Here is a 14,493-nt window from a genome sequence, read left to right as displayed (position 1 = left end):
TCACTGTTCTGCCTTCAAGCAGACCATCACTTGAAATAAATACTCATTAGAATAGCTCACATTTGTGTGACAGTTTGCTGTTAGCAACTGAGAGCCAGCATGGCATTAAAAGGCTGTGTGGGGTAGTGAAAAGAGACCCGGTCTCAGAGCCAGAAAGACTTTGATTCAAGTCTTGAAACAAATGGACTGTGTGAACTTAGAATTCAGATCTCAAGATCATTTTAAGAATTTTTTTTTCTTTTCAATGGAAATGGGGTTTCCCACATTTCTAAATGGGGCATGCTTCTGAGCATATATGGGGTATAACCTCTGAGGATTTTAGATAACTCTAATCTTGTTATGTTGTGGAGAAGGTGTTAAAACCTGCATTGGTAAAGGAGTTCCCTATACTAGTAACAATAGTTGATAGTCAAAGTTTACAAAGTTCTTTATGTACATTATCTCAGTTTGTTCTAATTACCCTATGTTATTTTCCCATTTTATGGAGGGGTAACTGAAGCTGGGGGGAGCCTAAATAACTTGTTCAGGCTTACAACTAGTAAGGGATGAGGGAAAAATTCAAGCTCAGGTCTTCTTGATTCTATGTCTAGCTGCTGATATCAGTGCAATCATAGATTCAGCACTAATTTCAATCCTTATTCCATTGTTACTAATCAAATACTACCCTTGCGATAGCCCTATGAGATGGGCAGTGCAAACAATGTTACACCCATTTTATAGATGAAAAAACTCATTTAAAGAGGATAATACTGCACCTACAACTGCACCGATTCAAATCCTATCTTTTGTCTCTCTCTCTCTGTGTTCCCCTGCAGGCCTGAGGCTTTTGCTATGACCGAGGCCTCGGTCACAGAGCCAAGACGTGCCCCTGCTGCCAAATCAACATCAGGCTCCCTTCCTGCCCTCCCGGCCTTTGGCCTCGAGCGACCATGGGCAGCGTCAGCAGCCTCATCTCAGGCCACAGCTTCCAGGGCAAGCACTGCCGGGCCTCTCAGTACAAGCTTCGTAAGTCCTCCCATCTGAAGAAGCTCAACAGGTATTCAGATGGGTTGCTGAGATTTGGCTTCTCCCAGGACTCCGGGCATGGCAAATCAAGTTCTAAATTAGGCAAGAGTGAGGATTTCTTCTACATCAAGGTCAGTCAGAAGGCCCGGGGCTCCCACCGAACAGACTACACTTCGTTGAACAGTGGGGAGATGGGAGGCCAAACTGGGATGGACTTTGGCACGCCCCCGAAGCTTATGCCTTTCTCCAATCAGCTGGAACTGGTGAGTAGGGGTCTGCAGGGGTGAGAGGGTGAGGATGAGTGATTGGGAGGACTTGCTTCTAGGGAACTGAGGAAGGTATTTAGTGGTGGTATCATGTCACACTCCACAAATCACAATCTAATCAATTTTTCATTTGAATAAACTAAAGTCTTGATCACCTATCACAAGCATGAGCAATTGTGTCACCCATGACTGTTCTAGAATGTCCAGCATCCTAAAATGGTACGGTTTTCTCCACATCCAAATTCTTGGTAGATAGAACCACAAACATCATTACTTCCAGCCCATATAGAGCGTCTGTTTCTTGGAACATCAGAAATGCCCCATGAATAAGATTCATAGTCTACCCAACTCAAGACTTTTCTTTCTCTGACAGGCATATAAATGCTGTGCTATAGAAGGGCAAGCCAGAGGCATATTCCATCTAGAAATGAGGGAAACCCCATTTCCATTGGAAAGAAAAATAATATTCTTAAAATGGCTTTAAGTGCCATCAGCGACATTCGGTGCCCTTATAATCTTGGTCCCGTAACTCCATGAGCCTCAGTTTCCCCATCTATAAAACGAGAGAGTTAGACTAAATGGTCTCTGAGGTCCGTTCTAGCTCTCAGTCTATGGCCCCATTATCCTTCTAGCTCCGGGATCACCCTTTTTCTCCAAGAAACCAACCCAGAAAGTCTGAGGCTCTTCCCATCCCAGACTGATATTTGGGTGACCGCATGTCACACACAAATCAGCATCGCCCTTGCGATGTCATTAATGCTCTCTGAGAAAGAAGGAGGAGCAGCAACGGGTGAGGTAATGGGAAGAGCATCCGACTTGGAGTCGGAAGGATCTGAGATCGGCTTTTAGGTCAATGCTTTTAGGCTAATGCTGCGTGGGCAAGTCACTTAACGCTTATTTGCCTTGAGGCCTCATCCGTAAAATGGGACACATTGGAGAAGGAAACAGCAAACCACTCCGGGGTCTTTGACAAGAAAACCCCATGGGCGATGTCCGTGGGATCACGTAGGGTCGGACAGGATGACTTTCATCCTCCAAGGACAACCCTCTACCCCCTGTGCCATACATACTGTTTCTCATTGTTACCACAAACTCCTCGATTCCATCATCCTTATTATTTCTAGCCGGAGAGGGAGGAAAGAAAGAAATACTGAGGTGGGAAACTTAAGGAATCTGGTCCTTTCTCTTCCCTAGGGCTCAGAAAAGAACATTGCAAGACCGACAGCGTTCAAGCCCGTGTTGCCCCGGTCAGGGGCCATTCTCCACTCCTCTCCCCCGGAAAATGCCAGCCGCCAACTTCACCCGACTCCTGTGGACAAAGGCAAGGAGCAGGAGCTGAAACCGGCCCTGTGCTCAGGGGCTCTGTCCGACTCGGGCAGGAACTCTATGTCCAGCCTCCCCACTCACAGCACCAGCAGCAGCTACCAGCTGGATCCCTTGGTGACCCCCGTGGGTCCCATCAATCGCTTCGGGGGTTCCGCCCACAACATCACCCAGGGGACCACGCTTCAGGACAGCAACATGATGAGCCTGAAGGCTCTGTCCTTTTCTGATGGGGGCAACAAGATTGGCAACCCGAGCAAGGCGGACAAGGCGGCCTGCATCCGCTCGCCCCTCTCCACGGATGAGTGTACCATCCAGGAGCTGGAGCAGAAGCTGCTGGAGAGAGAGGGGGAACTGCAGAAGCTGCAGTGCAGCTTGGAGGAGAAGGAGCTGGCCTCCAGCCAGGCCTACGAGGAGAAGCAGCGGCGCTGCCAGGAGGAGCTGGACGGACTGAAGCAGAAGTGCAGCAGCAAGCTGAGGCAGGCCTCCCAGAAGAGCCAGCGCACGCAGCAGGCTCTGCAGCTCCAAGTGCTCCAGCTGCAGCAGGAGAAGAAGCAGCTGCGCGGAGAACTGGAAAATCTCATGAAGGAGCAAGACTTGCTGGAGACCAAGCTGAGGTCCTATGAGAAGGAGAAGACCAACTTCGCGCCTGCCCTGGAGGAGACCCAGTGGGAGGTGAGCCGGCTCCCGGGGCCAGCTTGAGCCCCCCAGCTCAGGTGGGGAGGGAGGAGAGAGGGAGGGGGGCGCCTGCCTGGAAATTAGAGGATGCTATGTTTAGAGCCAGAAGGACTCGGAGGGCCCATGCAACCCAGCTCAGGTCCCCCTGCCTCCAGGAGGCCTTCTGCGAAGATCTGCGGAGATTCATCACAACAATAACTAGTAATAATATTAGCACTTTGTGCCAGTGCTTTACAATCATTATCTTATTTGACCTTCCCCTGGGAGGCTCACTTCTTTATTTTTATGTCCATTTTAGTAATAATAATAATAATAGCTAAAATTTATATTATACTTACTATGTGCCAGACATGATGCTCATTTGGTCCCCACAACAGTCCTGAGAGTTAAGTTCTATTCCTGTCCCCATTTTAATAATAATAATAGCTAATATTTATATAGCATTTACTATGTACCAGACAAGATGCTAAGTGCTTTATAATTCTCATTTGGTCCACAAAACAGTCCTGAGAGAGAAGTTTTATTACTGCCCCATTTTACTAAAAATAATAACTAATATTTATATAGCACTTACTATATATTAGACATGCTGCTAAGTGCTTAAGTATTAACTCATTTGGTCCTCACAAAACCCCTGAAATATAGGTGTTATTATATTATAATATGTTACATTAAAGCTTATATTACAGCTGAGGGGGCAAGCAGAAATTAACTTAATTACTTAGGGTCACACAGTGAGTAAGTTTCTGAGCCAGATTTGAATTCAGTCTTCCTTGATTCTAGCACTCTATTTATTGTACCATCTGGATGCTCCAAGATACATTTTTTCCTATTAAATTCATTTATATTTAAAACACATTACTTTATAAATCATGTTGGGAAAGAGAAATCAGAGCAAAAGGGAAAAGAGATTTAAAAAAAAAACAGAAAAGAAAGTGAACATGGCATGTGTTGATTTACATTCAGTCTCCTTAGGGTTTTTTTTTTCCTGGATGCAGATGGCATTTTCTGTCCAAAGTCTGTTGGAATTGCTTTGGATTACTGAACCATTGAGAAGAACCAAGTCTTTCATAGTTGATCACACATTCTTGCTGTAATTGTATACAATATATTCCTGTTTCTGTTTGTTTCACTCATCATCAGTTCTTGTAAATCTTTCCAGGCTTTTCTAAAAGCAGCTTGTTTATCATTTTTATGGAACAATAATATTCCATTACCTTCATATACAACTTGTTCAGCCATTCTCCAATTGACAGGCATCTATCCCTTTTCTAATTCTTTACTACCACAAAAAGAGTTGCTACAAAGATTTTTACACATTGATGCCCTGTGATATTTGTAAAGCCCTTATTGTAAAGCCAGACATAAAATAAACATTTGAAAAGTGCTGGTTCCCTTCCCCCACTGTTGTTAGTGCTCCCTTGTTTTTCAGTTTTATCTCATTCTTCATGGCTCAATTTGGAGTTTTCTTGACAAAGATACTGGAGTTGTTTGCCATTTTCTTCTCCAGGTCAATTTATAGACTAAGGAATTGAGGCAAACAGGGTCACACAGCTAGTAAGTATCTGAGGGCAGATCTTCCTGACTGCAGACCTAGCAATCTTTATACTTTACCAAGCCCCTAAGTATACCCCTCTAGAAGTTATCCAATCATAGTCATACATCATAAACTTAGAGCTCCAAGGGATCCTTGAAACCATCAAGTCCAACCCCTTCATTGAGAAAACTGAGTCAGGGTCACATACCTAGCACACACACACATATGAGGGAGAGAGAGACAAAAGAAGAGGTGAAGAAAATGATTGTATATAAAACTGCAGGTCTGTAGTATGTACAGTTAGTTTTCTTTTCTTTTGAAGTATAAAATAAGTTGAATCTGTAGCTTTTAAAGTTAAAGGTTTTCTTTCTGTCCTTCCTTCTTATTCTCCATTTTAAAGAAAGATGCCTGAGTGACCCTTTTATTTTATTTTTCTTTTGTTTTTGTTTTTCACTATACCCTATCTTTTTCTTCCATTGCCTTCTCATTCTTCACTTCTTTGGGTAAAATGGGAAAAACAAAGCCTTGTAGCAAATATAGTTAAATTCCTACATTGGCTATGTCCATTTTTCATCTTGAGTCCGCTGTCTCTCTGTCAAGGGATAAATAGAAACCCTATGCCAATTTTAGAGCAGGGTATGATAGGATCGAGAGAGAGGGTTTAATGTTAGGAGAGAAGGTGGCCAATAGGTGTGGATATGTGAATAAGGTATAGGTGATATTGTAGTAAAGAATATAGATAAGCATCCACAAAATTTTACCCAGCTGCTTCATTATTGAGTAAGTAGAAAGAACTCTGGCAAGTGGCATCTTAAAGACTCATTGGACTTGACTGTGACAGTCCTTATTGTGTTGAAAAGCATTTTGAGTATATTGGTCTCACCTGAAGACCAGACTAGCTAAATTTTGAGAGACTCATCACCAGGTTAGCTGCAGAATGATGGGGAAAGAGAAAATGAAAGAGAGAGAGAGAGAGAGAGAGAGAGAGAGAGAGAGAGAGAGAGAGAGAGAGAGAGAGAGAGAAATAGCAGCAATCGGAGCTGCAATATTAACAAAATTAGAGATCCTTAAAGTGAAATGAAATAATAATATCTCCTATTTTGGCCTCAATTTTCTTATTTTACAAATGAAGTTAGAATAAGTCAGGGATTCTTACACTCTTATTCTTGTGTGTCATAGACCTCTTTGGCAGTCAGATTAAGCCTATATACTCCTTCTCAGAGTAATGTTTTTAATTGCTTAAAGTAAGTAGGAATTCAGAGCAGCTGGTTGGTGCAGTGGATAAAGCACCAGCCCTGAAGTCAGGAGGACCTGAGTTCAAATGTGACCTCAGACACTTAATACTTCCTAGCTGTGGGACCCTGGGCAAGTCACTTAACCCCAACTGCCTCAGCAAAATAAATAAATAAAAATAAAATTAAAAAATAAGTAGGATTTCAAAGGAAATATTATATTGAAATAAACTTCCATTTAAGTAAGTGGACTTCTTAAAAATCTGCTAACAGTTTGTGGACTCTTTTGTCCAGATATTCTCAAAGCTCCCTTATACCTCTAAATCCTATGACCTTAAATGATATCTTTAATATATAACAAGTAATGATAGATAATAGATAATACATAGATATAGAACATTTGCATTTAAATACTGGCATAATTCTACAGATCTGAGTATAGATGATAAACATTTAAGCATATCTAAAGACATATAGGAAACAAGTAAGTGACACAATGGCTAGAACAATGAAATTCTCATAAAGAAAACTGTTATTCCTACTTGCCCGAGATGCTTGCTAGCTACATCTAACCCTGAGTAAATCACTTCATCTCTCAGCTTCAGCCTCTAAAATGGGGATGATAATAGCATGCACTCACATGATTGATGTGATTTGATAACATACATGTAGAAGTTAGTAAATCTTAAAGCTGGGGTATTGCTAGTTGATATTTAAGATAAATAAATCAAGTCAATAAATCAAGTCTTAATTTGCAGAGTTTGCCAATTTTCAAGGTATAAACATTCACACTGAAAATTTAACAATTGGAACTGGCTACATCACCATCCTTACCTTAAAGCACTATATGAACTATTATTATTAGATTATGGAACATAGAAACAGTGTCAGAGCTACAAGGAAACTTCAAGATTAGCAAGTTCAACCTTGGAGATATAGCTCAATAGCTAGTAAGTGTTAGTACAGAGATTCAAACCAAGTTAACTAGTCCCAGATCCTAATATTTTTCATAGCTATACATACAGATAGAAGTGATAATCTTAATGAATAACTGAAATTACACAGAAGACACTTTACATGGTTTTTATCTCATTTGATCCTCATAATGACCCCACAAGGTAGACACTACAGTTACTATGACCTCCATTTTGCAGATGAAGAAATTGATACTAAATGACAAGAGATTACATGACTTGCCACTGAGCACACTTAATTTTTAAGTGACAAATTGAATTTATTCTCTGATCTTTCTGATTCTAATTTCTAATCTCTCTGTTATGCCATACAAATATCCTTAGAAACCATTTAGGATAGCTAGATGATAGAGTGGATAGAACCCAGGCCCTGGAGTCAATAGGAACTGAATTTAAAACCATCCTCAGACACTTAGAATCTTCTTGATCATAAGCAAGAAACTTAACATCAAAAGAACAAGAAATCTTTCACTTTACAGAAATAGACTTGATTATTAGGGATGAAGTAGGCATCTGGATACACTAGTGCCTGAATCTAAGAGCTGGGCAACTACCCAGTTTGTCTGACAGACTGAAAAAAAAAGCTGGGAAATATCAACCCAATCCCCTGAAATTACCTAGAGTTAGCTGTCACACTAGAGTCCTGAGTCAGAAGGCAGGATAGACCTGAGTTCAAATCCAATCTCAGGCACTTACTAATGTGATCTTGGGCAAGTCACTTGACCTCTGACTCAGTTTCCCTAATTGTAAAAAGGGGACTAATAGTTGCACCTACCTCCCAGAGTTTCTGTGAGAGAGAATATTGAACAGTGTCTGGTACATAATAGGTCCTTTATTGTTTATCTTTTTCCTTTTGGATAAGGGTGCTACTTTTCAGAAATCGGGAACTTTGCCCAACTCAAGGCTCTTCCTTTTCTCTCCTGGTGAAATTCCTCTCATGAGATTCCCTGGTCTTCCTCTCTCTTGGCAGGTGTGCCAGAAGTCGGGTGAAATCTCTCTCCTGAAGCAGCAGCTGAAGGAGTCCCAGACAGAGGTCAATGCCAAGGCCAGCGAGATCCTCAGCCTTAAGGCTCAACTGAAGGACACTCGGGGAAAGCTTGAAGGGATGGAGCTGAAGACCCAAGACCTGGAAAGCGCCTTACGGACCAAGAGCCTCGAGCTGGAAGTGTGTGAGAATGAACTGCAGCGGAAAAAGAACGAGGCGGAGCTGCTGCGGGAGAAAGTTAACCTGCTGGAGCAGGAGCTCCTGGAGCTGCGGACAGAGGCCGGTCTCCTCCGTCAGGAGCGCGGCCGTAGGGGAGACGCGGAGTGGGACGGCGCCTCGCCAGGGGCCGCCGGCTCCGAGGACATCCCTGCCCTGCAGAGGGAGCTGGAAAGGCTTCGGGCCGAACTGAAGGAGCAACGACAGGGCCACGACCAGATGTCCTCCGGCTTCCAGCACGAGCGGCTGGTGTGGCGGGAGGAAAAGGAGAAGGTGATCCATTATCAGAAGCAGCTGCAGCAGAGCTACCTGGCCATGTACCAACGCAACCAGAGGCTGGAGAAAGCCCTGCAGCAGTTGTCCAGGGGGGAGGGGAGTGCCGAGCCCTTGGAGATTGACATCCAGGGGGCTGATGTCCCTTATGAGGATATCATTGCCACTGAGATCTGAGGGCCCTGGGAGAGGCAGAAGAGCTGGACCCATAACACATCCCTTGCCATTGCTCAACTGTGCTATACTTGGGAGAAGCCCTCTCTTCTTCACTGTTGGCCAAGTAACTCATCTCCCCATCCTTCTCCCCCAGTCATCAGAGGCAAATGTAATTTGCCCATTCCTCCAAAAGAAAAGAGACATGTGACTTGATGCTCCACCCAACCCTCACTCAGGTGTCTGCATCAAGGGAGTAGCCTTTCAGCCGGCCATCATACCCTCGATTGCCCTCCCCAGGGTATTACAGTCATCTCAACCTCCCAACTCTATCTTTTCGGATACCCAAGATTCTCCTCTTGCCCTGAGATTTTTTTCTTTCTCATGAAGACACTAATTTGCCTTGGGATGGAGAAAAGCCATTACTTACCAAGAGCCTTGGAACCAGACCCTTGCTAGGGAGAAGTTCTTGAGGAATCCTAAATTGTTTCTCATTTATCAAGAATAAGAAGTTCCCTCGGTAGTTCCAGAATTCATCAAAGTCCAGCAGACATTCCTTTGCCCTTTCCTCCCCCCCCCCCAAAAAAAAGAAGATTCAATAGAAAGAATGACTCCAAGGATACCAGAGATAAAGTTAGGAAAGAAGCTTGAGAGTTTAGGGAAACCTAAGATGAAATAAAAGAGGAAGGTGAATCAATCGTTGATTGCAATGATAGGAATAACCAATAAATGTCAACACTAAAGCTAGGGGCTCACTTATGCCAACTCTAGCTCAAATTCCAAGGATGCTACCTGGCCAGAGATCTGGTTGGTCTCTCTCCTAAGATGGCTGCTAAATTTTGATTTTAGTGACCAGTTTCCCCAAAGCATGAAAATCAAGGGACTGAACTTCAGAGAGAAAAAACAAATTCCAGGTTTTAGTGTCTTCCCAAATATTCTGAAGCAGCATATTGTACTTCTTTCCTACCATCCCAAGGAGAGCTGTCAATTTTTATTTTTTCCAGGTAGATCAGGGGAATGGATTCCCCTGCTGGTTCCAAGCTGAAAACCTGCTGCCTTTGACTAATCTTCTAGCCTAAATTGGAGGTATTCCCTTAGTGTTCAGAATCATCAATGGACAACATAATTGCTAGGGTTCTCTCCTTGGCTCCTTGTCCCCTGGCCTTATTTATTTTCCCACACCCAATCTGGGCTAACTGTTGGGTAGTATATCATCAGTGCCAATTCCTTAACAAGTGTCAGTGCTATGCCCAAAGTGCCATTGGGCCAGTGATGCTGGAGCTGAAGGCAGAAGACAAGCTCACACCCACCATCCCCAAGTTCATCAGATAATCTCACCAACATTCCCCTCCTTCTCCATCCACCTCACAGAAACATGAAGACCAAAAAGCCAGTCCAGCAGCCAGAATCCAAGAGACCTAGAAATCAGAAGAAGTAGGCTCTGGTCCCAGCAGCACAAACTAGCAAAGTGACTGGAGAAATTATTCCCCTTCTTATGAACTTCAATTTCCTCTTCCATAAAATGAAAGGAGTGGAAAGGTGATTGTGAAGTTCCTCTCCAGCTTTAAAAATCTGAGCTGGTTCTCTCCCATTGCCACTCCTTCAGTTTCTAGGACATCGAATTGCTTGGTTTGGAAGTTATTAAAGGATATTTTCCCTCTCTCAGAAGCAAACAGCAGACCTAGTAGGCAGCCGGCTGTTCCCCAGTCTATTTTTGCCTCTAGCTGCAGATGCTGTACTTGTAACAGTCTTCTCCAAATCTCAGAACTGTTTACCCAGCACTTCCCAGGGAGCGGTTTCCTAGGGAAGCAGTAGGGAGGTAGCAATTGAGGTTCTGGGAATGTTGAAGTGAGGCAGCCCTCCCCTCGTCTCCTCAACATTGACCCATTTCTTTCATAGAAATGCCACTTCCCTTTTCCCTAGTGATATTTACAGTTTTCTCCTTGCTTTTAGGGACTCCCTCAGTCCAAGGTTCAGGATGAAAGAGTAAAATCCTACTCTATGGAGACATGGTCTGTCCATGGAGTCCCCAACATTTCTCTGAGTCCCTATTGTCGGGTATCATAAAGCAGGGATATGAGTGAATAATCTGTTAGGAGAGGAAAGAATCACTTCCCAAGCCCATACACAATATGGTCCCTTAACATAGAAGAATTTGCTCAGGAGCTCAGTTCTTGCTGAGCTTTACAGTCATGGCTGGTTTGAAACTCAATTTGTACCTGAAATTCCTAGACCAAATGTCCTTCCTTTGCCATGAGGGCAGAACCCTGAGGGGTAGCCAAGTCCTAACCAGCAAGTAAAAGACCTCACCTTCCCAACCCCAAACCCTTTCAAGCCAGACTGTGCCTTGTATGATTCCAAATCTTCCTCCCTCAATCGTATAGCAAAAACAAACAAACAAAAAATTGGGTAAAGAGAGCCAATTATTTCCTTCTCAGATCGAGGCCTACCCAAAAATAGCCCCCCCCAAAACAAGGGTTCTTTGTGAAAGACCTCATCCAATCAATCAATAAGTATTTATTAGCAACTACTGTGTACCAGGCACTATCCCAGGCCCTGAGGGTACAAATCCTAAGAAGAGAGGTTTGCTCCAGCTTTGGGAAATCTTTCTCTAACCCAAAGACCAAGATGTTAACAAACCTTCAACAAATAAGGGAGCTCCCCCGATCTCCCAACAGCCATATTCCAGGCCATATCAGGGATTTGGGCCTTTGATTGGAGGGAGCTCCTGACTGGAGGGCCTTTGAAGCCTTTAGCAGTAACATTTCTAGGTACAAAAATGCCTTTCCCTGAGGGCACAGTCCAGTGCTTAGGTCTGGACCTTTTGTCATGACATGGGTGCTGCTGCTTTCTATAACATAGCTAGATCAGATGGACTTGTTTCCCTTTTCTTGACATTGGATGAGAAGTCCTTGTGGTCCTTAAACTGTGTCAACCTGGGCACCTCTAAAATAGGGAGAACAGATAAAGGTGGGCAAGCATCCTGTCCTTTGGAAAGTTGAGGATAAGTGGGTTCTGGTTCTGGTTCTGTTCTGGTTCCTTTTACAGTGTGAAACGTCCACCCCATGGTCCTTCCCTTCGGCAACATTAAATACTCCTCCCCTGCTTGCTTGTTTTTGCCAAAACTTTCCCTATGTACCCAAAGGAATGAGGATGGCCCAGAGAGTAAATGCTTATCTGCAGAGCCGTAGCCCAGAAAGCCATCCTCTCACCAAGAAGGGTATCTTGCCTGTATGCTTTACAAGTTGACCTCTGTCTTCACTGCAATGACTGGATGCCTTTCCTGAATGTCTTGCCCTCTCCCTTGTGACCTGCAACTATGGGCACTTGGCTTCAATAGGCCCCAATCATATAGGTTAAACTGGAAATGTGCCATTTCAGGGGGCTGCATCTGCTCTGCGATTCGGGGGGTTAGGGACTAGAAGGCCCCAGCTGCAGAGGGGGAAGTATCTAAATGAATTTCTAAGATAAATGCCCAGTAATCCAGCATTATTCCCTCTTTAAAGTTCTCTCCAGAAACCTGGTGAGACAAGAAGAAGGAAGAATTGGAACTGTCCCTAGAAGAGGCACCTGAGTGCAGAATCTCCTGCCTGCCCAACAGCTGTAATCTGAGCCAATGCCCCAGAGCTGTATGGGTAGTGCCTATGGGGTACCCTGAAGCCTTTGCATCTGTCCTGGCAGTGCTGGCTCCTGCCTGCTGCTGTCACTGCAGACTGTGCAGGGAACTGCCTCAGGAGGACATTTCCTCTCTCCACGCCCCCACCTCCAGCTTTTGGAGGCCGGTGTTTTGTTGGACATGTAAATAGACTTTGTTCCCTTTGTCATTTTTGATTTTTTGGCAACTCTCTTTTATTCAATTTTTCATGTTGTTTTCCAGTCATGTAAATTGTTCCTTGTAATTTTATGTTTTAATTTATAAATAAAGAATGCCATTTCTCCCTCAAGGATGTTTCTTTTTCTCACCCTTCCTAGTTCCATCCCTGATGTGCCTTAGTGAAGTTGTTCCCAAGTTGCTTCCCCTGGAGAAGTAAGGAAAGTTCTGGTATATATGGAGAAAGACCCTGTTCTCCACCCCATCCCCCTTCAGTGAGGGCATGGCTACCCCAAGTGCCTTGCTGTGATAACTGGGGCATAAAAATTCTCCCTTTCCTTTTTTCTCTGGGAAAACCTGTTTTTAGACTATACATCTTATAAAAATAATATGATATTTTCAATCTTTGAATGAGGGAAATAAAAATAGGTTGTGGAGGAGAGACATTCTTTCCTAGTGGTTTGGAAAGAGCTTGGAATAACTCCTTTGATATTAGCACTCAAAGTGTTAACCTGTTTTGTTTTGTGTTGTTTTAAACAGAAGCTAAGAGGAAATAAAACAAGGGGTGTGCAAAGTGATTTTAGAGGATCCCATCCTCCTTCCTCTTTAAACCCAACCCAACACTCCAAACAAACTGATTTGTCACCTTCTTGGCCAATTCGTTGGGCTATTTGCATGAGAAAACACACACTCTCCATTGGCCAGAGGCTTTGTTGGGGGGCTTCTGGTCCTCTCTTGGCCAAAACCCCTTTGTTCTAGAAGGGAATGGAGGTGTCTGGGGGAGGGAGGGAGGGAGGTAACTGCAGCAGCCAACTGTCCTGCCTGTCTAACTGAGCTGTCTGGCCGACTCTTCAGCATCTCCTGAGCACCTGCTTCTGCACCAGGACCCAGGTTCAGCTGTGTGGGGTGCAGAGAGATCCAGGCTATAAGCCCCGACTTCAAGGAGCTCAGAATTTAGTTGGAAAAAAGAGCATAGACATAAAAAGTGAACTAAGTGACAAGGTATTGGGGGCCATAAACACGTCATAGACGGAGAGTATATTAGAAAAAGGATTGTCCCTTTGGATTGGGGCATTCTCTAGCAAGAGCCAGCTTGACCTTTCAGATAGAGCACAGGCCTAATAAGCAAGAAGTCCTGATTTATGATCCGGCCTAATGCTGACTCTGTTTCTTCATCTGTAAGATGGCAATGATAATAAAACATATTACATAGAGTAGTAGGGAGGAGCAAATGAAATCACTGATTTAGATCTAGAAGGTATCTTAGTCCAGTCTCCTTATTTAACGGATGAGGAACTGAAGCCCTTGATGGCCCTGAAGTCAGAAATGCCTTAGTTCAAATCCAGCTTCAGACACTGGGCAAGTAACCTTGTTTGCCTTAATTCACTCATCTGTAAAACTGAACTGGAGAAGAAAAATGCCAAACCACTCTAGTGTCTTTGCCAAGAAAATCCCAAAAAGGGGTCCTGGAGATCCAGACATGACTAAAACAACGCCGCAACAACAAAATAAAGCTCAGACTGGTTATGACTTAGCCGTGGTCCCAGAAATGTTCATTGGCAAAGCCAGCATTCAACCCCAAATTCTTCCCATTGTCCCACTCTGATTCCAGCACTTTTGAATTGTTGGATAAATACCCATTTTTATTAGTTCTATATAAAAAGTGGTACTTGACCTAGGCCTGAGAAAACAAAGTTTGATAGGCAAAGGGAAATAAGAACCTTTGAGAACAACTATGGCAAGAATTATATATTGTCAGTGCTGGATGGGACCTGAACAATACTAATCCAACTTCTTTGTGGTATACGCGAGCTTCCAAGATGGAGTCAGTCAGTTCAATATCATGCATTGAGTTAAGTAGGAGTGTGAGCACTTGAACCCAGAACTCCTGGACCAAGTCCTGCTCTTTCTGTTTTATCATGCTGTCCTTGATTTTAAGGGTAGTGAAAAGACCAGTTTACCTGGATGCAGGCTGCTAGATGGAGCAATGAATAGAGCAATGGAATGGGAGTTAAGAAGACCTGAGTTCAAAGTCAGCTT

General features: G+C 43.7%; 1 protein-coding gene across 2 annotated transcripts in view; it reads left to right on the top strand.

Moving 5' to 3' along the window:
* LZTS1 (leucine zipper tumor suppressor 1) overlaps positions 1-12,586 on the top strand; it is a 75,251-nt gene extending 62,665 nt beyond the window's left edge. For both annotated transcript variants that reach the window (XM_031950826.1, XM_031950827.1), the window contains exons 2-4: positions 816-1,268; positions 2,466-3,269; positions 7,986-12,586. In XM_031950826.1, the coding sequence (XP_031806686.1) occupies positions 930-1,268; positions 2,466-3,269; positions 7,986-8,666 (1,824 nt within the window). In that variant the 5' untranslated portion in view covers positions 816-929 and the 3' untranslated portion in view covers positions 8,667-12,586. The remainder of the gene's footprint in view (positions 1-815; positions 1,269-2,465; positions 3,270-7,985) is intronic.
* Positions 12,587-14,493: the final 1,907 nt, after the last annotated feature.

The sequence above is a fragment of the Sarcophilus harrisii genome, chromosome 2 (genome assembly GCF_902635505.1).
Source record: "Sarcophilus harrisii chromosome 2, mSarHar1.11, whole genome shotgun sequence".
Classification (NCBI taxonomy): domain Eukaryota; kingdom Metazoa; phylum Chordata; class Mammalia; order Dasyuromorphia; family Dasyuridae; genus Sarcophilus; species Sarcophilus harrisii.
This window is presented reverse-complemented; position numbering and strand designations above follow the sequence as displayed.